We start from the raw sequence: 25,643 nt of genomic DNA, 5'->3' as shown, positions 1-25,643 counted from the left end.
TCAAGACCGGGGAGCAACTTAAGGACCTACAAGCCTCCTCACTTCAAGAATCAAAACTCAAGTGGTCAAGGAGGGAAGAAGGATTATAGCAAGCTTTTATGTCATTTTCGTAAGGAACCGGGGCATATCAAGCCTATTTGCCCAAAGTGAAAAAAGTTACTTGCCATGGCTACTACATCCCAACCTCAAAAGGAAGAGTGCTCGCCATCTTCAAATGGAGCTCTTTCATTGCAACAAATTGTGGATGCACTTCAACCTCTTTTAAAAGGGGCTATTTCCGGAGCCACCATGTCAACCTCTTCTCCTCTCGGTAAGACCTCTTGGCTTTTAGATTCGGGTGCTTCTTTTCACATGACCCCAAATTTTAGTTCTTTTTCCGAATACTCAAAAAATCCCTCTCCATCTTTTGTTTCAACTGCGGATGGAACATCTCTTGAAGTAAAAGGAATAGGAAATTTTGAAAAACAAGGGTTCTTTATTCCAAAAATTAGATTTATACCAAAATTAAACTTAAATTTGTTTTAGATTCGGGTGCTTCTTTTCACATGACCCCAAATTTTAGTTCTTTTTCCGAATACTCAAAAAATCCCTCTCCATCTTTTGTTTCAACTGCGGATGGAACATCTCTTGAAGTAAAAGGAATAGGAAATTTTGAAAAACAAGGGTTCTTTATTCCAAAAATTAGATTTATACCAAAATTAAACTTAAATTTGTTTTTTGTTTCTCAACTTTCGGATCATGGGTGTGATATAAAGTTCTCATCTAACAAATGTTGGATATAGGATCGTCGGTCCGGGAGATTGATTGGGGAAGGCTCTAGGAAGGGCGATCTATGCTATGTCGATTCCCTTCAAATTCCAAAGAACTCGTTTTGTAATGTTGTCCAACAAAAGGATATTAATGTGTGGCACAAGAGACTTGAACATCCAAATATCGTAAAAATTTCTTATTTATCTTTTGTTAAAAATCTATGTAAAAGTGATTTAACTTGCAATGATTGTATTCTTGGGAAAATGAAAAAATTGCCTTTTTGTGAAAGATCTATGTTTACAACAAGACCTTTTGAAATTATCCATTCGGATGTATGGGGACCGGCACCCGTCCTATCAAAATGAGACTTTGCATATTATGTCATTTTTGTTGACGACTACACGAGATATTGTTGGATTTATTTTCTTAAACACAAATATGAAGTTTTTCAATTTTTAAAACCTATCATATGATGATTAAAAATCAATTTAATGAGAATCTAAAAATTTTTAGAACTGACTCTGGTGGAGAATACCTTTCAAGTGAATTCAAAAATTATCTTGAAAGTCATGGTATTGTTTTCCAAAGATCTTGTCCCCAAACCCCTCAACAAAATGGATTAGCCGAAAGGAAGCATAGACATATAATAGAGACAACTCGAACATTACTTGTTTCTCAAAACATCCCAAAAGGTTTTTGGGCTGAAGCGGCTTTAGCATCTATCTATCTGATAAATCGGCTACCTTCTAAAAACTTGAACAATATCTCGCATTTTGAAAAATTGTATACCAAAGAACCCGACTATAGTCGGTTGAGAATTTTTGGTTGCAAATGTTTCGTTCTTACTGACAAGAATGACAAGCTTTCGGCAAAAGCCATTGTTTGTGCTTTTCTTGAATATTCTGAAACCCAAAAAGGGTTTCGTTGTTATGATATTGAGAATGACAAGCTATATGTTTCCAGAAATGTGAGTTTTCTGGAAAATGTTAATGGTTTTGAAAGGAGTGAACCCTTTGAAGAAAATATGGATTACTCCTTTTTATTTGAAATGTTAGCACATGATGATGATAGTGATGACGATTTCATTCATAATAACGTCAATGATAAAGAAGATGGCTCTTCCCATCCACCTATCTCCCAACATAGAAGTGAATGAGCATTGAGAGATCCTATAACATATACCCATAGAGATAAAAACAGTTTTAGGAGTGCAATTGAAAAATTCAGTGAACCTAGTGGGTCCAATTCAACAAATGATGAAAACCTACGAAGAACTGAGAGAAGTAAAAGATGCCTTCTAGGTTTATTTCATATGATTCGTTTACTCCTAAACATAGAGCCTGCCTTAGCGCCATTCATTCCTATATAGAACCTAAAAACTTCGAAGAAGCCAAAATGAATGATGAATGAGTGAAAGCAATAGAATGTGAGCTTTCAGCTCTCAACAGGGCAAAGACTTGGGAGTTCCAAGATCTTCCTAAGGGTAAGAAAGCAATAGGGTGTAGACGGGTATTTAAGGTAAAAACTAAGAGCGATGGATCTCTTGAGAGATATAAGACTCGATTAGTTGCAAAGGGATATAGTCAAGAATACGAGATTGACTATGAAGAAACTTTTGCCCCTGTGGCCCGAATGGTCACTGTCCGATGTCTCATTACCGTTGCCTCAATCAACAAATGGAACATCTATCAAATGGATGTTAAAAACGCCTTCTTAAATGGTGATCTGAATGAACAGGTATATATGGATGCTCCACCAGGAATGAAGACTCCCAAAGGAAAAATGCTTCATCTTCGAAAAACACTTTATGATTTAAAACAAGCCCCTAAGGCTTGATATGATAGATTTAACTCCGTAATGTTAGAAAATGGTTTTTCTTCCTGTTTCACTGACACTGCCTTATTTGTTAGAAAAACCAATGCATGGATTGTCATTCTGCTCTTATATGTGGATGATATGCTTATAACCGGAAGTGATTCTAAAGGGGTTCAAAGCATAAAATCAATTTTGAAGGATAGGTTTGAAATGTCTGATTTTGGATTTCTAACTTATTTTTGGGGTATTGAAGTAGCTTACTCTCATAGAGAGTATTTTTTATCTCAAACTAAGCTTGCCTCTGAGATTATTGACCGGTTAGGTATTACAGATGATAAGGTTTGTGAAACTCCTGCTATAGTAGGAGCCAAAATGAAGATTGATGATTGTATTCCTCTCTCCGATCCCACCCCCTACAGACAGCTTGTGGGATCTTTGATGTATCTGAGTATTACTAGACCAGATATCTCTCATACAGTTCATACTGCAAGTCAGTTTCAACATGCACCAACATCAGTTCACATGAGTGCCATCTTGCGGATTGTGAGATACATAAAAAGCACACTAAACAAGGGAGTATTTTTATCGTCTTCTTCTGAATTAAAATTAATTGCTTATACTGACTCTGACTGGGGAGGTGACCCAAATAACCGTTACTCCACCACTGGTTTTTGTGTGTTTTTAGGAGACTCGCTGATTTTATGGAGATGTAAGAAGCAACAAAAAATATCTCTATCCTCAACAGAAGTTGAATATCGTGCCATGGCGACTATTACCATGGAAATTGTATGGATTCATCAGCTATTAGAAGACATGGGGATCTCAATAGAAGGGCCCACCAAGCTATGCTGTGATAACAAGAGTGCAATATACATTGCCAAAAATCATACTTTTCATGAGCGGACTAAACACATTGAGATGGACTGTCACTATGTTCGGGAAGCGTATCTGAAAGCAGTTATAGATCTTCCATATGTAACTTCAGAATATCAGTTGGCAGATTTCTTCACCAAAGCTTTGTGTGCTCCGCGGTTCAATTTTCTCCTTTGCAAACTTTCGGTCATCTTGCCCTAAGTTTGAAGGGGGTATTAAATTGTAATTTATAAGATAATGTATTATATATATATTTTATATATATAAAAGAAGATACATATACATATATATATATTTCATATATGTATATATATTCATCTACTTGTATATATAAAATATATATTTCTTTATTGTATTGGCTGTAGGGGTATTTTAGTCATTTCTACATTTTACGCATATTCATGTTTTTTAATATGATTGTAATTCCTCCTTTTTATTTTTTTATTTTTGTAATTTTTTTATTTCTTATTTTTGTTTTTTTTATATAATGTTTTTGTACACAATTAGTGGCTGACTGTGTACACAGTTTTAAAAATATAGACGTTGGGCTGATTCCCAACGTCTATAATAAGAGCTGTTGGGAATACGTCTCTTAAGTTTGCATATAAATAAGGGCTATGTGAGCCCATTGTATCTATCAGAGTAAGGAGTTGTCTCCTTAAGCTTATAAACACTGTGCATTTATTGTACTTTCTTTGGTGTAAAGCTTATAAACACTATGCATTTATTGCACTTCTTTTGTGGTGTAAAGCTTATAAACACTGTGCATTTATTTTGTGTATTGAGTATTTGAAGTATCCAGTTATTTGAAAACTTGATTGTTTGCAAGGATTCTTCACATTAACATGCGTCACGTTCTGATTGACATGTAATATTTTTTAATTATTTGTTGACCGATTCAAAACGATTCACTTGTATCAGTATATTGGCCGATTCACCTGAATCGTTGGCCAAACGATACAAGGCCGATACCGATACTGACAACATTGGTCCCAACTATACAAAGTATATCTCAAGGTACATTTTTAAAACAAAAGAAGATTTTAAAGTAACAAAAAATGTTATAATAATAGGTAAATTTGTTGTAGACAATAAATATAATGCTATATATTATGGAGAGAGGATGGTCGAGCACACCAACAAAACTAAAAAAATACATCTTTAAGTAATAAATTTAAAATTTAACAATTTAAGCAAGATACAAAAGCTATTAAGAAAGATAAGAGGAGCATACCTCAAAGATAATTTTTTATCAAATCTAATTTAGACAACAAAAATGAAAATATTTTTCAAGAAAACATAAATATTGATCATAAGAAAATCATTTTAACGTTCAGTAAAATTCCAATTTAGCTAGAATTTCATTTTGAATTGATGTATCACATAAACTATAATTCTCAAGCATATTTAAATAAATAAAAGTCATATTTAAGATAATAAATCATCTTTTTTTATTTAAGTAATTGTCAAAATTTTGCGGTTATTAGACCAAATACCTATACCTAATAGGTACACCAAGGCTATACCTAAAATACAAAAATTACAAAAACAAAGAAAGTACCGAAAAGTATACCTAAGTATAACACAAAAGATACATTTATCTTAACAATTTTCAGTTGATAATAAGGTTTTGTGGAATCTTTTTTACATGTGAACTCAAATAGAGTTTGTATTTGAAGTTGATTGATTTCTTTGTCCTTATTAAAACATTCATTAAAATTGGTATGATGGAATACCTGGTTACTATCATTTCAGGAAAGGAATGGCCTACTATTTTATGACCTTCACTTAGTATAATGACGTGGTAGTGTGTAGTCATATTCCATGTCATTTAATAGTGTAAATCCTCTTGAACACTTCATTGGCATTGTTCTGTTTTTCACTTTTTTGTTTAATATACTTCTCTCTCTTTCGAAGAAAGCGTAAATCCCACGATAATGTCTTAGGATCAGACCACTTGCACATATAGAAAGATGTGGTAGTGCATAGTCATATTACCTGTCATTTAATAGTGTAAATCCTCCTAAACAATTCATCGGTATTGTTCTGTTTTTTCAGTTTTTGTTTAATCTATTTCTCTCTCTTTCGAAGAAAGCGTAAATCCCACAATAATTCTGAGGATCAGAATGTAATGAAACAAGGTACAATGAAACAATAGTGAAACAAACACTATGCCAACAAAGGGCTTTAATAAAGTCACTTAAGGTTGGTCACTAATGGACCAAATACAATCTCAAAAGAGATAAAAATAGCAAACAACACAAGCGGCATATAAGCCTATAAGATGGGGAAAAAACTCTAGAGAAAACCTTCAAACGCTTCCAAGAGCATTGAGGAATAACAAGGGAGTGAGGCTCTATCCTGCTCTTTGGACTGCCTTCCAAAAGTCATTATTATGACTGTTGGGATTGTGCCCAACAGTCATATAGGTTATTTATTACAATGCTAAATTATATTTCGGTCCCTAGTGAACTGAACTATATGATAAAAGACAAAAATACTCTTATCGGGTATTTGAATACAAATTTATTTTTAACACTCCTCAAACTTATGGAGAAATCACCAAAAGTTTGCTAAGAAGAAACAAGAATTGAGGCAGTGGAAGAGCTTTGGTGAAGAAGTTTGCAATCTGAATTTCGGACTGGGCATATGGCAATGTAATAGTCCCCTTCAAATATTCTTCGCAAACATAGTGACAATCCATCTCAATGTATTTTGTTCGCTCCTGAAATGCGTGATTGTTGGCTATATAGATGGCACTTTTATTATCACAACATAGCTTTGAAGGTTCTGAGACATCAACACCGATATCGGAAGGTAGTGTTCTCATCCACACAACTTCAGTGGTTGTAGTAGTCATTGCCCTGTACTCAACTTCCGTAGAGAATAAAGATACTTTCTGTTGTTTTTTACATCACCAAGAAATGAGAGAATCACCTAAAAATACACAAAAGCCAGTAGTTGAGTGACAATTATTAGGATCTCCTCTCCAGGTAGAATCAGTGTAAGAAATAAGACTTAAGGATGAGGAAGAAAATAAAAATAGTCCTTTAGATATAGTTTTCTTGATGTATCAAACTATTCTTAATACTACACTCATGTGGACGATTGTGGACGCATGTTGAAATTGACTTGCAGAATATACGACATGCGCAATATCTAGCCTTGTAATGGATAGGTACATCAACGATCCAATAAGTTGTCGATAAGGGGTTGAATCATCTAATAATACTCTATCTTCAGCTCACATTTTTGCATTTATTACTTCAGGAGTATCAACATATTTTGTGTCAGTGATTCCTGAACGCTCAACAATATCAGCTGCAAACTTGATTTGAGATAAAATGTATCCTCTTGGTGAGTAGGATACTTCAATTCCTAAAATGTATCTCAAAAAACTAAGATCAGTCATACCAAAGGATTTTTTAAGCAAAATTTTAATATCTTCAATTTTCTTTTGATCATTCTCTGTGATGATCATATCATCAACATACAAAAGAAGAATGATCAATGAGGTACTGATAGATCTCACAAAAAAAGCAGTGTCAGTGTAACAAGATTTAAATTCAAGTTTTAATATCGTACCACTGAACCAATCATACCATGCTTTAGGAGCTTGTTTAAGCCCATATAGGGCTTGTTGAAGACGAAGGACCATGCCTTTTTCAATAGACAGACCAAGGAGAGGATCCATGTATACTTCTTCATTTAAGTTTTCATTCAAGAATGCATTTTTAACATCTAACTGATATATCAGTAATTTCGAAGCTACTGGGGCAAAGGTCTCTTCATAATCTATACCATATTCTTGAGAATATCCTTTTGCAACAAGTCTTGCTTTATATCTCTCAAGAGACCCGTCACTTTTTGTTTTAATTTTAAACACCCATCTACACCCTATTGTCTTCTTTCCGATAGGAAGATGTTGAATTGCCCAAGTGTGAGCCTTGTGTAATGCATCTAATTCAATTTTCATGGCTTCAACCCATCCGTTTATATTTTTGGCCTCATTATAGTTGGATGGTTCATGATAGGAATGAATGGCTAGAAGACATGCCCTGTAGTTTGGTAAGAAGGATTCGTATGAGACAAACCTACTTGGAGGCCTATGTGTTCGTTCTGACCTTTTAACACTAGTTTCTTTAGTATTTGTTAGTTGATTATATCTGTCAAGGGCACATGAATGCTCCCCACTATTTCGTCTAGAGTATTGAATAAGATCTTGAGATGGTTCGCTACTTGAGTCATTAATAGACTCGAAGGTTTCAATATCAGTACTAATACCTTTATTGGGTAACAAATCAAATAAGAAAGCATACTCGAATTCTTCCTTAGGAACTTTAAAATCAAATCCATTGTCTTTTTCTAGAAAGGTAACATTCCTCGAAACATAGAGTTTATCATTTGTTTTACCATAGCATTGATATCCTTTTTTATTATCAACATAACCAAGAAAGACACATTTTATGGCTTTAGGAGAGAGTTTGCTATATTTTTCAAAAAGCACAAAGCATTTACAACAAAATACCCTTAGCCTTTTTAAATCAGGAGAAATTTTAAAGAGTTTTTCAATAGGAGACTTGTTTTCCAAAGTTTGAGAAGGCATTCCATTTATTAGATAGACTGCAGTTAGGGCAGCTTCAACCCAAAATTGCTTTCGAATTTCTTTTGAAATAAGTAGGGTTTTAGTAGTTTTAATGATGTGACGATGTTTTCTTTCAGAAATCCCATTTTGTTGAGGTGTCTTAGGGCACGATTTTTTATGCACAATTCTATGATTTTTAGATATAATTGAAATTCATTTGAAAGAAACTCTCCCCTAGAGTCAAAGCGGAAGACTTTAATGTTTGTTTTAAATTGATTTTTAACTGGATTGTAAAAGTTTTTAAAACATGAAAAAAGTTCGGATTTGAGTTTTAAAAAGTAAATCCAAGTATGTCTACTAAAATCATCTATAAATGTAACATAGTACGAATAACCAACTTTTGACATAACAGGAGCGGGACCCCACACATCCGAATGCACTAATTCAAAAATTTTATGTGTCACAAAGGTTCTAGACCCAAAAAGTATCATTTGCATTTTTTCAAGTATACAATCTTCACATACAAATTTTTTTATCTTTACAAAATTTTCCAAAAATAGAAAAAGAGATAATTTGGATATACTTGGGTGTCCTAATCTTTTATGCCAAAGATCTATATTAATGTCTTTGACATGATTACAAAACGAGTATTTTGGTAAACACATGAAATCCATGTAGTAAAGGTCTCCTCATTTGTGCCCTTGCCCAATCAGCTTCTCTAACTAGAGATCCTGCACCCAACACGCCTTAGATGAGAAGAATACTTTACAACCATAGTCAGCAATTTGAGAGACCGAAAAAAGATTTAAATCCAGTTTGAGAATGACTCACTTTTGAAACAATTTTTTTTTTGAAATATCATCAAGGTTTCCTAAGCTTTTGACTTTTAAAGAGGTATCATCGGCAATTGACACACATGAGAAATATGATTTAGTGCAATCAGATAATAGAGACTCATTATGAGTCATGTGGAAAGAAGCACCCGAGTCTAGAATCCAAGAAGTCTTACCTGGAGGAGACGAGGAAGAGATGGCAGCCCCGGATATAGAAGGTGTAGCCTTGAGACAACTTCTTCTATTTGAGTAAGATTTAATTCATTGAAGTTGCCACATTTTCTTGATTCTTGAGGTTTTAAAGCGGCCACCTTTTTATATTTGGGATATTCCGGTCTTATATGTTTGGGTTCCTTACAACGATGACAAATAATTTTACCTTTGTATCCTCCCTTGTATCCTTCTCCATTGTGTCCTTCCTCATTGAACTTCTTCTCAAAGTGAGGTGGTTTATATGTTTTCACAAAATTTTCGGGTCTTGCCATGACAAGGACCTAATCATTAGACTTGTGCATTCTAAGTCTTATCTCTTCTTGGCAAATTTGAGCAAGGGCCTCACTTATAGAAGAAGTGGTCCTATGAAGTAAGGAAGATCTTACTTGCTCAAATTTCGGTCCTAGGCCATAAAGAAAGGAGAAAAGATTTTCTCTTTCGATTTGGGTCCTTCTCATATCAATAGCCGAACCTTCTCATTTTGGTTTCAACATGGTTAATTCATCCTAAATAGGAGATACAACAACAACAACAACAACAACAACAACAACTACGCCTTCATCCCAAAACAATTGGGGTCAGCGATATGAACCAAAAAAGAAATTCATTTTGGGTCTTCCACATGAATCCTTTTCCTCCAATCATTTCTATCCAACGCCATGTCCTCGGTGAGGTTCAAAGCATTCATATCCTTTCCTATCATCTCCATCCAAGTCTTCCTAGGCCTACCCCGACCTCTTTTAACTAATATATTTTCCCATTTCTCCAACCTTCTAACTGGAGCATCATTAGGCCTTCGCCGAATATGTCCAAATCACCGTAAACGATTCTCTCGCATCTTATTTTCAATGGGTGCAACACCTACCTTCTTACGTATCGCTTCGTTCCGAATCTTATCTTTTATTGTATTTCCACACATCCATCTAAGCATCCGCATCTCAGCTACACTCATTTTTTGAATATGATGTCTCTTGGCAGCCCAACATTCCGTACCATATAGTAAAGCGGGTCTAATAGTCGTCCTATAAAACTTTCCCTTCAACCGCAATGGCATTCTACGATCGCACACACTCCAGTAGCACTTTTCCATTTCATCCACCCAACCTTTATCCTATGATTTACATCTCCATCAATTTCTCCATACTTTTGAATGATGGATCCCAAATATTTGAAATAATCATTCACCGGTATATCTTGCTCACCAAGCTTCACTACACTCCCATCACTACTTCGTTGCTTACTAAACCGACATTCCATATATTCAGTCTTACTCTTACTCAACTTAAAACCTCTAGCTTCCAATGTCTGTCTCCATAATTCTAACTTAGCATTAACCCCAGCTCTATACTCATCAATCAAAACAATATCATCAGCAAACAACATACACCACGGTACATTTTCTTGAATTGATCTCGTAAGCTCATCCATCACTATTGCAAATAGGAAAGGGCTTAAAGCAGATCCTTGATGTAACCCAACCATTATCGGGAAATTGGTTGTCACCCCTCCACAAGTGCGGACATTGGTTACTACTCCTTCATACATATCTTTAATTATACTAATGTACTTGAGAGAAACACCTTTCTTCATCATTGTCCACCAGAGAACGTCCCTAGGTACTCTATCGTATGCCTTCTCTAAATCAATAAAAACCATATGCAAATCTTTGTTCCTCTCTCTATATCTTTCAATAAGTTGTCTAAGAAGATGTATAGCTTCCATAGTTGATCTTCCAGGCATAAAACCAAATTGATTCTCCGATATCATGACAACCTTCCTCAACCTAGACTCAATCACCCTCTCCCAAAGTTTCATAGTATGACTCATGAGTTTTATACCACGATAGTTTGTGCAATCTTGTATATCACCCTTATTCTTATATAAAGGCACCAAAGTACTCTTCCTCCACTCATTAGGCATCTTATTTGTTCGCCAAATCAAGTTAAAAAGATTTGTCAACCATTCTAAACCTTTCTCTCCCAAGCATTTCCAAGCCTCGATAGGTATACCATCTGGGCCAACTGCCCTTCTTGATTTCATTTTCTTCAAAGCCTCTGCAATTTATTTCTTTTGAATCTTGCGCATGAAGTCACGATTTATCTCATGAAAAGGAATGGAGAAGTCTCCAAGATCTTGAGCATGACTATCATTAAATAGCTTATCAAAATAATCTTTCCATCTCTCCTTAATCTCCTCATCTTTGACTAAAACCCTTTGCGTTTCATCTTTGATACATCTAACCATACCCAAATCCTTCGATTTCCTATCTCTCATCTTTGCAAGCCTATAAATATCCTTCTCGCCTTCTTTGGTATCCAACTTGTCATAAACCTCCTTATATACCTTAGCCCTCGCGTTTCGAACAACTTTTTTAGCTTCCTTCTTTGCTATCATATACTTCTCCAAATTCTCATTATCACGACTCTTAGATTTCTATAACACTCTCTTTTAACCTTAATAGCTAATTTGACATCCTCGTTCCACCATGATGTATCCTTACCTAGTGGTGCACCGCCTTTAGACTCACCAAATACCTCCTTAGCTACTTTTCTCATACCACCCGCTATCTTATTCCACATTGATTCTGAATCCTCCTCGAGACACCAATCAACTTCCTTAACTACCTGCTCTACAAACATTCCTTGTTTAGCTCCTTTCAGTGCCCACCACTTAATTCTAGGATCTATCCTATGTCTATCCCTTTTGCGGCATTGTCTAATTCTAAGATCTAAAATTAAGACTCTATGTTGTGTAGCTACACTTTCTCCTGGTATAACCTTACAATCGATGCAACAACCCCTATCTCTCTTTCTAAGTAGGAAAAAATCTATCTGACTCGTATTAACCCCACTTTTAAATGTTACTAGGTGAGACTCCCTCTTCCTAAACCAAGTGTTTGCTAAGATCATATCATAGGACAAACAAAAATCTAAAATCCTTTCTCCACTTTCATTTCTTTCTCCTATACCATAGCCTCCATGGATATTCTCAAATCCATCCCTACTAATGCCTACATGTCCATTAAGGTCACCGCCGATGAAAGCTTTTCTCCATAAGATGTCTCTTGTACTACTCCATCTAAATCTTCCCAAAATTGATGCTTAATGGAATCATCTAAACCTACTTGAGGTGCATAAACACTAATAATATTAATAATATCCGTACCTAATACTAATTTAATAAGTAAATAAGAGATAAAATACCGTAAAAATCTCTTACACTTTTATCTCCTTATTTTGAATTAGATACTTTGTCTTGAAGATAATAAAGTCTAGCCATAGCCTTTTTGATAAAGGTATTTCTTAGAAAGCTCTATGCGTCACATGTCTTCTTGAATTTGCTGATATTGGTGGCGATCTTGAACTCCATGATATTTATAAACCGTGAGAGTATTTGTGCATTGCTTGCCTCCCAATCTTTCAATTTATTTTGGTATTCTTTCAAGGTTTTTTCTTTTTCTTCTTCGGACAAGGCTTTGACTTGATCTCCTCAATTTGAGTTGTGGTTCAATAGTAGAACCACTAACAAAATCCCACAATTTTTTTCCTTTGATATGATTCTCCATAGCCGTCGCCCACATCAAGTAGTTGTTTTCATTGAGTTTGTAGATGATGACGGTGGTGGACTCTCTTTCTCCTATAATGAATACTTGAGTTTAGAATAAAGGAGACAGGGAATGATCAATGATCGAACCTTCACGAGATTCTCCTTCTTTCAAAAGCCTGGCTCTGATACCATGTAACGAAATAAGGTACAATGAAACAATAGTGAAACAAACACAATGCCAACAAGGGGCTTTAATAAACTCACTTAAGGTTGGTCACTAATTGACCAAATACAATCTCAAAAAAAATAAAAATAGGAAACAACACAAGAGGCATAGAAGCCTATAAGATGGAAAAAAAAACTCTAGAGAAAACCCTCAAATGCGTCCAAGAGCATTGAAGAATAACAAGGGACCTCACTCCAGCACATGGGAGGCAGTCCAGCTCTTTGGACTGCCTTCCAACCGTCATTATTATGAATGTTGTGCCCAACAGTCATATTTTGACTGTTGTGCCCAACAGTCCTAATATGATTGTTGGGCAGGTTATTTATTACAATGCTAAATTACATTTCAGTCCCTAGTGGACTGTACTATATGATAAAAAACAGAAGTACCCTTATCGGGTATTTGGATACAATTTTATTTTTAACACAAAACACTTGCACATGTAAAAGTGTAAATAGTGGTTGGTTTAGTGTTCCAATTTTATGGTGTAATTTAAAGCTATTTAGCAGCTTATTTTAACTGTTGTTAGTTGATGCTATATTGCCTTTGCCCATCTTTTCCTAACAAAGACCTACTATATTTGATTCCTGCACCTTGGATTAACCTGAAACCAATATGATGACACAAACCTTTATTGTCAGCCATCTTACTGGTTTTAGGTCAATTTGACACTAAAATGTATCAGTCAAACTATTTATTTTTTTGGTCAAAGAAAGCATAAAATTGACTGACTGCAACAAAGAGTATCTGGTCAAATGGCCATTATATTACGTGTTTCCAGTCAAGACAAGGGCAGATATCGACAAAGGAGCTGATGCATGGTGCCATCTATAGCAGTCTCTGGCATCATTATCACTAGAAACCGTTAGCCTGGCTATATATGTACTTATGTATGTGTGCATGCATGTATTTATGAATAGCTACATTTATACATATATACATACATATTTGGCATGATGCTGATGAAGTTTAGGATATATTTTCTATACATATGTCCATGCAGTTGCTACTGTAGGAACTTATTTGCACAGATTGCATTATTTGTGAATCAATAGAGGCATCTATTGGTGAGAAATTTCACTTCCACAGGGCACTCTTTTCCTTGAGAACGGGATGATGAACGATGCTTTTAGTGTTCTCCGGCACATCATATATTTTGTTACTGTTTTGTTGAGTGTAGTATATTAAATGCCTATAAATTTATATATTATTTCCTTGCATTCTTCTAGATTCTTGACTGTTGATGTCTCTCAGAACTCAACATATTGATGGAAGTGACACTTGTATTAATTTTTCTCAATGAAAGTGGGCATGCATCACATGAGTGACATGTTTGGGGAGAGTTTGTGGAATGTTGAAAGCCGTCAGCTCCTGGAATTGGCAAATACTGCCTCTAGGAGGTGGTATTTGCCAACTCAGTTTCTGAGTGCAAATGCAGAGGAGGAAACACACCATAACTATTTTCTCAATTCCTTTCTGCAAAACAACTATTGCCAGAGATTTTACCTAACTCTAACCCAAATCCTCAATTTTTACCCCAAATACCAGCTCCCAAGCAGAGCCTGAATCAAACCTCTACCTAGTTAGGTTCCCTTGTGCCTTTCTTTTTCTTGTGGCCTTCTTCCATTTGTGGTTTTACTGCAATCAAGGTACTGTTTATGATATTTTTCAAAATTCAGCTTAATGCTGTTAGAGGCACTTACATTTTGTTTGGTTCTGCAGGGTACTCAAACAGCAGAAAAAAATGAACTGCTTTTCCAGATGTTTGGCATCAACTACAACATGCTACCTGCCATTTTTAGGAAAGGATCATGTGTTTTCAGAGAAGTGGTTAGCCTCCTCTCATAGTAACTGTTAGATGTCTTTATGGCTATTGGTAGAGAATCTGCTTTACTCAATAAACACTTCATAGCTATATGAGTTTTATCTTCAAAAGTGTTATGCCCCTAGCAATCTAGGCCACTGTTTAAGCAGGAAAAAAAAAAGACAAGTGTTTTCATTTAAAGCATGTTAAAGAGTAAAATATTTCTTCTCTACGACTAGCAGATTTTCTTTCCTTTTAGAGGCTTGTCCACTGGATTTTTTCCAGGATATCTGATTAGCTGAACTCCTAGGGATTAATGAATGCACCAAAAAACAAGTTCTCTGAAGAATACCTTTGGTTACTTTGCTGGGTTTATTTCATGATGGGAGGATAGAAGAATCTATCTAGACTTTTATCTCCATGAGATACACTGCTGATGTTGGATGTGGCTAGCTATCTATTCTTGTTTTTGTACACGTGCATGTTCATGTTTTATGCATGCGTACATGAGGGTATGTGTCACCATACAAGGATTCTGCACAAACCTGCTTTCTTGAGTGTCATGCATGAGGCATGTGCATACAAAACAAAAGGGGAAAAAACAGATGACAGGAAGTGAACATGTACAGGGACTTGAGCTCTTTTACCAAATTGGTTTCATGGGGGTTCAAATTTTTAACATTTTTTTGTTTGGAAAGACATCTGAAATGTATATGTCCTGGTTGATAAACTGCAGTTGAATTTCAGGTGGATGAAATCGTGAAATACAGTGAGGCAGGGACTCCTATTAGAAGACCGCGTAAAAGGGTGATCTTGGATCACTGTGATATCATTGGACCAAAGTTTTGGAGTGAACACCCAACCATACTTTTGGATAAATAAATCCACCCTTTGTTCCTATGGTGGTACCTGATTCCTGTGATGAAAGGGAAGTTTGTTCCACTTGAATGGAAACTGAAATTTTTTCCTGATATGCATCATGTATGCACATGTATTTTCATGACAATATGCTTATATTCTGTCATTTTAGTTAACAAGGTTCAAATGGTCACCTACTTTTCCGTACACATTAAACGTGTTTACGGCGCTCTCCTAGTAATTGAAAACTCTGCAGTTTCCTTTTTTGTGTTTATTAGTTCATTGAACTTGACGATGCAAGACAGATCATGTACACTGTGTAAATTGCTCGAGTTACCGTGGTCATGAAAAATTTTGGGCTCTGGTTCGAAGGGAAACACTTGGGGGCCTTTGGAAGGAGTTTGGATCATGTTTAAGACGTATTTGCCATTTTTATATGCTAATGCTGATTCTGACACGATGTCTCAGGTCAATTTTAAACTATAATTATCGTTGCCATCCATTTTTCAGTGTCTTGGAAATTGAATCGTATGGTATATTGGATGCACTTACACTTGCTAACATGGTAAATAAACCATGATAAATACATTAAACACATCTGTACGTGGATTTTTTGTTGATTCTACCGTGATATACAATTGGCAGCATGACATGGTGGTCTTGACTCTTGTGTTTTCTTCCTCGTCACTTTCTTGGTAATCTCCCCCTTTCCCTGTCTGCTCCCTCCCACCCTCAGGCCTCCAGCCACCAAAATTTAGATTTTTTGGATTGCTGCAAATTGTCAATAATTTTGCCAAAAAGTTCATCCAGGACACTAGGAGTTTTGAAGGATTTATTTTGGCTCTTTGCAAAAGTTTTGCCAAGCTTGTAAATTTCCACGTCAAGAAGCACACACAATAAATCAGTTTCCATAACTATCGACTGTTCCATGCCCTAACGTCATACCTGTTGTGAGATCTCTTTGTTGAAAGTTGCTTTCATCAAATCTGACATTGTAGATGAATTCATCACGGTCAATTTGATAAGAATTGACCCTTAACGTTTCAGGGAGGACCAGATTTGTGGATTAGGATAAATGATGATGATAATGACGATCAAACATGCGAAATACAAGCCCACTAAAAGGAACTCAAGGACAATATCAAAAGTCAGTTTCCGTTGGAGTCCTCATTAGATCAGAAAAAATCTAAATCCTTATTACATTTACAGGCTATTTGACAAGCAGATCTACAAACAAAACATGGAGATCAACCCAAAACATCAAGTTTCCTCAGCCAGTATGGTTTGAATCTTTGCCTTGCATACTCCATATAATCAAAGTCGATATCATTTACATGTTCCTGCAATATTGACCACAAGCTGTTCAACTTGTAAAACTCAACATGGACAAGGTAAGACTCAGAAACAACTAAAATTGGGGCACCTCATATCTCAATCCAGCCTGTTCTAATAATTTGATAAACAATGCCAATGAAAAGAAAGATACATAGAATTCAGCAATCTAAAAATGCTAGCATTACCGAGATAATTCCCCATAAAGCCCAGAGAAGATGACTTGCAAGTGTATACTTCTCCACATCATCGACAAGTTGTTCAACTTCCAACTCATTAGCATCATCACCTATGAGAAAAGATAGCATACAATAAAGTTTTACCACCTTAATGGTCATGTCATATAAAAAACTGTTCCAACAGCAACCATAAAAGCTATTTATGTTCAAAGAAAAGACCCTGAAATTGCAACCTAATAGCTCCATCCTAATGGAGAATTGGAGTGTGCAATACTAGGTCGTTCACCTCCTTCTCTATGTTAATGATGTTAACTATTAAAGCCAATACCACACTACCAGCTGATTTTGGCAACCCCTGAAACTAAAGCACAAATCACTATTTTACATTACATTCTTGTGGAAAATTTTGGGCGTTCAAATGATAGTTGCATGCCTGATATCCAGAGTGATATCAAGGATGCATAGATATAGTTTTGGCAGACGTCACCTATATACATGTTGATCTTTGAATTACCTAATTTCTATTGACTAACAGCCTAGTAGGAATATGAAACGCTTGAGGTAATCCCAACTGATACAGACATCCAAACTAATGTGACTGGGCTGGAACCAACGGAAGAAGAATTGGGAGTAGATTTTAAAAAAGCGTCTCCTTTTAGATCTGCAGAAGTGTTGTGAACTTGAAGCAGTATGGGAACAAACATGAATGGCAAAAGGTATCAGAAGATTGCATGATCGGCAATAACTTAACTGTCCCTCAATTCGTAAATGACATTAATTTTGTATAAAAACATCAAGAAGTATATAAGCACCACTAAACATACAAAACCTTCATCAGGTGGATTCTGTTAACATGATTGGATAAGTTGCACTTTTTTCTAAGAGTTCTACGGATCAATTAAAATTCCTATGTGCTTCTTGGATTCTTAGTTTTCAGATATGCCAACCAAAACATCAACTAAGAAAACTTCCCCAAATATTCGGTTGAAACATGATGCAGTTAGGTTGAAACAAGAAAATGCCTATTGGCTCAAATCAGTTACTTGATCAAGGTGCTTAATTTTTGTGGGTAATAAGCTGTAACCTATAAGCAATACATGGGCTATGGACCTGTGCAGAAATTCCAAAACATAACTTTGGTATTATCTATTCTAAAAGAATTTCAAAAAACTCAGAAGTCATTATACATGAAAACTCAACATTATAAAATATTTTGAGTGCAATTTGGATTCAAATTTACCTGAAGAACTTAGGTATATATGCACAAATCTTTTACGTTCCTCATGATCTGTCCACACAAGGCAAAGAAAGTGACTGTAATTAGCTACTATTCCCTCCTCCTCCACCCTCCAACATATAGACACATCTATAGCATAACTCAGGACTCGACTTCTTTAAAATTTTCATAATGTAGAGCCGCTTTACCTGGGTACTTATTGAAGTCCAAAATATGAGGTGTTTCAGTATGATAATCAGCAGCCATCTCACAGAAGTGATTTGCAATATCATATGCAATGGGATTAAAGCTTGCATACTCATAGTCCTACAAGAAAAAGCAAAGAATAGACTATTGAGACAGCTGAAAATCTCAAAAGAGAACTAAACACTGCTATCAAGAGATACAGAAAAAGAGCAATCACTAAAATTGCCCAGGTAAGTCTTGGCCATAATAAAAATAAGTCATTCCGCTTGCCACTGGCCAGTTATGCTAGTTTATTTGAAGGAATAATACTCTTGTCGCATGGGAAAATCTGGCTTTAAGAAGCCAGTAAATTTCATATAAGATTTAAGTCCTTCAAATCTCAGTCCATCTTCTTCCTTGGAAAACAAATATTAACAGAAAAAAAATGTACCTTATCTAAGTCAATGAAACAGGGAAAAAGAAGAGTGACGCTCATCTGGAGATGAGAGTGATTTATCAAAAGGACGTAAGTATGAGAAGAAACACTTACTATTATAGTCACCACTTTGGTTTCCTCATCCATCATAATATTGCCATACTGCAGATCATTGTGACAGAACCCTATCTTCTGATTATTCCTAAACAATTCCTTTTCCAAAGTACTTATCTCCTCTTCGATCCTGTCCAGCTCAAATTCTGCAGCTTCTGCCGCAGAGGACAGTTTGGTAGCAACTTGAAGCCAATTCCTGCAAAGAATATAGATTTAGCAAGCAATTATGAAATCTCTATAGGCCATTAACCAGAAGCGATCATATATACCTCAGTCGATTCCAGAGGAGGGGATTCTTCGGACCCGGCATGTCAAGGTCATGAAACTCTCTCATTTTAGATGCTATGAGTGCAGATATTTCTGGGTCACGCAAGTCAGCTGCTGAAAGCGTCTGCAATTCCATCGAAAAATTAAAAAAACAGGACACTTGAATTATGTTCAGATTCTTCAGAAGAAGCAAGCATAATGGCAAAGAATAGCAACTTCTGTGACCATAATCTTGCAAACACGATACCACCAAAACATTTGAAGTTAAAAGCTAAAGAACAGAGGGAATACTTATTGATGAAATCGTATCTTTATTCCTTACGTAAGGTACTAACCAGATGGAACATGGTGAAGGATAATTTTTTGTTTTTTTTAAGGAGAAGACATGGTAAAGTAGCAACATGATTTAAGCCAACAACAATGTCTGTTCCAACCAAATACTCATTAAATTACCACGTAAAACATACTAAACTACCAAAATGAACAAGAAGCCAAGATTTAACAACCCTATCGTTCGGGAGGAATTACCAAACAAAATCGAACAAAATCACAAACCTGATACGATTCTACTGTTTTCGGATTTAAAAGGAAAGAGAACATAAAAAATTGACATGATTCAGATACTAAACGAAGCAATCCAGTGATCAATCAAAGCAAGGGAGATTAGAAAAAATAAAAGCTGAAATGTGGTTATGCCGTTGTTATCATCTGAAATGCTAAAAGATGGAGACAATCACGATCCCGGCATACCCTTGCAAGAATGAACTCCTCAACGCGTCCGTTCGGAAACCGGCCGAGCAGGCGCGGCCCCTGCCCGTGCCTCGACATGCACTCGAACGTCCGAATCTCGTCCCTGCGATCGAAGAAGACGTCGACGCCTTCGCCGTAGATCCGAACCAGGACCTTCATGGGCGACGCGCCCTTCTTCGCCGGCCAACGGCACTGGTAAACCTCGTTCGTCAACGCTCCCTTGAGCCTAACGACCCTCAATTCCTTCTCGTCGACGACGTCGTCCCACCCTGCCCCCAACGAATGGAGCAGCTCCTGCGCTTCCTTGGGAAGGCAAGGTTCCATTTCTTTCTACTCAACCACCATCTCACTCGAATTACTATCCGATTCCCCAAAAGAAAACCCAAAGTTCTCCCAGGAAACGCAAATCTCAGGTGCAATCTGGCGAGAATTTCTTAATTCGTGCAAATCCAATTCAACAAAACTCCACCCAAACTCTCCCGGGAAATGGAAAACCCAAGGTCGGTAAAAAATCAGAGGCTTTCAAATTCAAGAAATCCGAATCGTCCAAGAAACTCCCCAAGGAAGCGATTAAGAGAGCAACCTTGTTTCTCAGGATAATTATTTCGTTTCTCTGCCTCGTTCACAACTTCGGGATATCAATATCGAGATTCTCACTTTTTTTTTCGATCTCCGTGCCGAATTACACGCGTCCACCGGAAGTCTCGCACTCTTTTCCGTTTTGCATCAGAAAATTCTAATACGTCCCATACGCGGGTTATTGCAGGTGAATGAAAATCAGATCGACTGTTTCGAAGCGAGAGGGCAACTCTCCTTTCGCCACGCTAAAGATCAAATAAACATTTTACCCCAAATGCCGAGATCTTTTTCTATAATACCGAATGGCAGCTCTTTTTCACAGCTGGCGTCTTTTGGAGACGGGGACTTGATTCTTGGATTTTATCCTTCACTACGTTGTTATTTTGCGCGTATGAGAACAATCTCGAGATTGCGCCAGGGTGAAAGTACAACGCGCAAAGTACGCTGGATCTGGAGTCAAATCATCGCTTAGCTACGGAAAATGTTGCACGGCCTTTCCTTTTCTGATGGATCGGGATGAATTGGATCCGATCTGTATAGGAAGAGCGGTAGAAAACAATAAAGCTGGACCTGGAATGGAGCAGCTTAGGTCCAGCATATTATCCATGAAAGCCAAGGCCTTCAAAAACTGTGAAGTTTTATGCGCATATAGAAATGAAAGGTGATTTATTTTGATATATGTGTATAAAATATTTGGTCAGGTCAACTTAACCATTCTATTCAGTCGGAGATTAATCTATTCAATGTGACCCAACGAGCGCACTCAACAAGTTTTTGTTTGTTAAAGAATCATTGCTAAATCCTGTTGTTGTTGTTTTGTAATAAAAAAAAGGATGATCTTTTATATTGTAAAAATTTTGGTGAATTGAAGACTCTTGATTTTCGAAGCTCTTGAAAAACCTTCTTATGCATCATATTCTACATGATCCAAAAAAAGTTGGCCTCTATTAAATATGAAATTTAATTTGAGCAAAATATTAAAACTTTTAAGTACCATCATTTTCAATTTATATAACCATGCTTGTTTCAAAATTTTGATATGTATTATTATTTTAGTCTTTTCCATTATTATGAGAACACTGATAATAATAGGCACATTTGTGCATCAATTTATTTGCATATATATATATATATATATATATATATATAGAGAGAGAGAGAGAGAGAGAGAGAGAGAGAGAGAGAGTAATGGAATTCGTTGTATAGGGACCAGCTCTTGAAGGGTTTGATTCCAATACATGGGTGGATTTTTATAAAGTTCAAAAAATCAACCGTCCAAAATCTCTGTAAATTTTGGAGGCTCCAAACATCATTTTTTTTCATCGAAAACACATGATCCAGGTGTGGATTCTTAGTAAATCGATCATACCCAACACATTTATAGGGCTGGAACTGCATAAAAAGTACTGGAGAAGCTGAAAAACCCATTTAGCAAGCTGTTTAGCACCAAATGGGTTTAACACTGACCCATTACTCTATATATACATACATAGTTTTGAGATTTTTCTTATTATAAATTGTGGTTTTAGATTCTCCCAAGAAATTGCCTCAATAAGAGAAACAAGTAATGAAGACTACAATTTCATACCTGAAGCGGTAAGGAATAAGAATTAAATAGTAAATAACCAACCACTCTTCATTCATGCAAGGTGCAGTTCGATTATTTTGGCTTCAACAGAATTAAAACAGGAATAAGAAAGAAGGAGAAAGCCTGACAGAGTGCAAAGTTCAAAACAAGTTGAATTTGTAGCATAGAATCATAGATTCAATAACCAAGCAAGGCAAGAGAAGCTAAAATTCAAGAACTTCACTTGAAAAGGAATACAGTGAACTGAAAAAACTCATAACTGAGAGATCCAACAATGCAGGACATTAAAAGAAGCAAGATCTTGACATACCCTTGCATGAATGAACTCCTCAACCCGTCCATTTGGGAAATGGCCGAGCAGGCGCGGCCCCTGTCCGTGTTTCGACATGCATTCGAACGTGCGAATCTCGTCCTTGCGATCGAAGAAGACCTCCACCCCTTCGCCGTAAATCCGAACCAGGACCTTCCTTGGCACCACCTCCTTCTTTGTTATCCAAAGGCACTGAAACACCTCATTGGTCATTGCCCCCTTGAGCTGAACCACCTGCAATTCCTTTTCATCAACCACGTCCTCCCACTCAGATGCCAAGGAGTGTAACAGCTTCTCCACTTCTTTAGGAAGGGAAGACTTCCTAATCTCTACTTCTTTAGGAAGGCAAGACTCTTTCTCTGTTTCTTTCTCAATGGCCACCATCTCTGACTCCCAAATTATTCAAGAAACTCCCCAAAGACAACACAAAACTCTCCCAAGAAAAGCAAAATCACAAGAAAACTTTAGATGGACCTTAATCTCTGTTTTTCACTTGAACACCCAAATTCTTCAGCTCATGTATATAGATTATAAGCACCTCAAAAAGAGATGATATTTGGTTGATGGGTTCCTTAGAATCAAAATAAAAGAAGAATCCCCAGTTGAGAATTGTCGACTCCTCCAAATCTAAAGATAAATATGACCAAGTTCTCAACTGGAGAAAAACTCCATTCCAAGAAACCCCTTGAGCACAATTATCACCAAAAGCCCAACAAATTCCTAACAATCTTAACACCAACCCGTGCAGTAAGAAAAGAAAAGGAAAACTCAAGAACACACGAATAGAAATCCCGCAAATCTAAGTGAATCCCCACAAACCACAGAAAATCAAAACCTAAGAATTCTAAAACCCCAAATTCGGAAAAAAGAAAAACCCCTCGGGCACAATTATCATCTAAAACATCACCAATTTCCGGGAATTGAAATACCCCCAATCTAAATCTATTTCTGAGACACAAGTCACAAATCCAACAACATCAAAAAGCCTCAAAACAGAGAAGAAAAAGGACCACCAATTCTAGGAATTCCCTTCCACACCCCAAACTCCAAGAACTACAAATTTCCCATTTCCAGAACCGAAAAGGGCATCAATTCGAATTCCACTCTTTACAGAAAGCAAAAACCCAAGATTTCTCTTTCCTAAATCCTATTCCCAGTTTCTACATGCAGAGGAGGACGAAAAGAAAAGATAAAAAAACACCAATTTACAAGAGTTCCGGTTCAGAAACGTAAAAGATTTCCCGATTTAATCACGCACATGTACACACACGAACGAAACGCGAGAACGAGATCTTTGAAAATCCCGGGAATGAGATGATGCTCCGGCTTATGAAACGCGAGAAGATCGCATAACCAAACAGGGATCGGGATTCAAATGTAAAGGGATAATCTCTCTCTCTCTCTCTCTCTCTCTATATATATATATATATATATATATATATATATATATATATATATATATATAGCCATTACAATATGAGCATTTTCAATATTTTTTGCAAATCCAACTGTGGATGTGCTTGGCATGGTGAATTTGCTAAGAATCAACCATTGAATGGTATATTTTAGATGAAAATTTTGATTTTTGAATGTTTGAATATTTATGAAGATTATGAGCCATTAGTTTTAAAACCTTAAAAATATCTTCTTTATGCATCAAACTCAAATGATTCAAGATCGAGTTTTTATAAAACCAAGCATGTAGAGAAAAGAATAAAAAATCATGAAAATAGCGATTCACATAAGTTTTCATATATATATATATATATATATATATATAATTTTATTTTTTTATGAACAAACGAGTATCACAGAAAGTGGCTTGACAATGACATCCTTACACGTGGCTCATTGTGAGTGGTTAAGAGTGGCCTTCTAAGTTGTCCGAGAGGTTCGCTTTCCAGAAAGATATGTGGGGATATTTCGTGCTTGGACTTCGGATCGTGGCAGATTCTTGTCATCACCCATCGTCCTTCCCCCCCCCCCCCTTCCGGGTTATATCTCATAATTGGGACAGGACCACTAAGTCTGTTTGACTGGGAAATGGGTATGGATTTAGGATCCTATCCTAATAAAGATGGACCCTGAATGGGGCAACGTGGATCCTGCTTATTACAGCATATAGCAATAGCTTTGATGTCAATGAATAGGATTTTACCTGATATCTGACCGAAGTCGATCCTGTTTAGTTGCATTTGGTAAGCCAAAACCATATTCCATTATAATCTGATGCGAGTATGATTTGGATTTTTTACTACCAAATATGTTTACATGTAAAAAAGGATCTGTTATGAGTTTTTCACCATCGGAATCCTCATCAAATATGGTATTGGCCGCATACGATCTGAATCTTACATCCCTAACCAAGCTAGCTTCGGCTCGTTGTGCAGCCCTACCTATGGTTGGTTTCAAACACGAGACATGAGGATAGCACCAGCTCTCAGACTGAACCCTAACCCCAAGGCTGCCTCCTCTAGGGTATTGATGAGAACTCCCTTGGGCAGAGAGACTTGGATGAGTACTGAATTTTGTTTCCTGAAATGGGTTTGGGTGTTTGGATCCCAACAAATGTGGGATATGAGAGTTGGTTGAAGGGCTGGGGAATCTGAACCTAGGGCTGCAAATGGATCGTATCTGGATCAACTAAATATATACAAAAGTCAGACCGTCCAAACAGATCAAAATCATGAAATATCCATACTGGATCCGGGGCGCTTGAGCTCATTTTAAAATGCAACACCAACTTTGTTCCTTTATAATGTCATGGTCATAAACATCTCACAAACAAAAATTTCATCACTTTGGTCTAACCAAACTTCCATAAAACAATGTTAATGGTGAATTACCTCAACATGTAATGATTTATAAGCAACCATTTTGTCTTAAAATATTTTAATTATTTCTCCATTTGTATTATCTATATTATAATGACCGAGACTTCATTTTTGCACAATTGTTTACTTTTTTCTTGTTCAAAACAATGAAAACTTTTCCCAAAAGATTTAATTTTAATTTTTCATAAGGAAATTGCCACGTCAAGCATTAATAAAAAAATTGAGGACTATTCACAATTTACAAAGTATTAAAGAGATAGGGTGAGTACTGGCCCAGGGCTGTCAACGATTTGGGTCAGGGTTGACTGGGACCCGCCCATATAACTAATAATTGGGTTCGGGTAATTGT

General features: G+C 36.4%; 2 protein-coding genes across 4 annotated transcripts in view; one reads left to right on the top strand and one right to left on the bottom strand.

The window, feature by feature from the left end:
* LOC149815254 (tRNAHis guanylyltransferase) overlaps positions 1-15,803 on the top strand; it is a 32,039-nt gene extending 16,236 nt beyond the window's left edge. For both annotated transcript variants that reach the window (XM_089990196.1, XM_089990197.1), the window contains 2 exons: positions 14,564-14,671; positions 15,393-15,803. In XM_089990196.1, the coding sequence (XP_089846322.1) occupies positions 14,564-14,671; positions 15,393-15,527 (243 nt within the window). In that variant the 3' untranslated portion in view covers positions 15,528-15,803. The remainder of the gene's footprint in view (positions 1-14,563; positions 14,672-15,392) is intronic.
* Positions 15,804-16,641: 838 nt separating this feature from the next.
* On the bottom strand, positions 16,642-23,865 carry LOC149815253 (putative choline kinase 2). 2 transcript variants are annotated; one of them, XM_089990194.1, is made up of 7 exons: positions 22,461-23,865; positions 19,236-19,357; positions 18,967-19,162; positions 18,440-18,557; positions 18,255-18,302; positions 17,024-17,124; positions 16,642-16,843 (listed from the first exon to the last, which is right to left on the bottom strand). In XM_089990194.1, the coding sequence occupies exons 1-7, from the start codon at positions 22,842-22,844 to the stop codon at positions 16,751-16,753; spliced, it is 1,062 nt and encodes a 353-aa protein (XP_089846320.1). In that variant the 5' UTR covers positions 22,845-23,865; the 3' UTR covers positions 16,642-16,750. The 2 variants fall into 2 exon arrangements, with proteins under 2 accessions (XP_089846320.1, XP_089846321.1); XM_089990195.1 differs by lacking the exon at positions 22,461-23,865 and adding an exon at positions 19,984-20,456.
* Between the last annotated feature and the right edge of the window lie 1,778 nt (positions 23,866-25,643).

The sequence above is a fragment of the Nuphar pumila genome, chromosome 15 (assembly GCF_984573655.1).
Source record: "Nuphar pumila chromosome 15, dmNupPumi1.hap1.1, whole genome shotgun sequence".
NCBI lineage: Eukaryota > Viridiplantae > Streptophyta > Magnoliopsida > Nymphaeales > Nymphaeaceae > Nuphar > Nuphar pumila.
The sequence above is the reverse complement of the archived record's forward strand: the minus strand, read 5'-3'. Positions and strand labels throughout refer to the sequence as shown.

What these genes read in the sequence shown, in the direction of transcription:
- LOC149815253 (XM_089990194.1), bottom strand. Translation starts at nt 22,844, where the DNA reads ATGGTGGCCATTGAGAAAGAAACAGAGAAAGAGTCTTGCCTTCCTAAA. An exon ending in AGGAGTTCATTCATGCAAGG is followed by an intron (nt 19,358 to 22,460) that starts GTATGTCAAGAT and finishes ATGGAATTGCAG; the next exon opens with ACGCTTTCAGCAGCTGACTT. An exon ending in CTCCTCTGGAATCGACTGAG is followed by an intron (nt 19,163 to 19,235) that starts GTATATATGATC and finishes TATTCTTTGCAG; the next exon opens with GAATTGGCTTCAAGTTGCTA.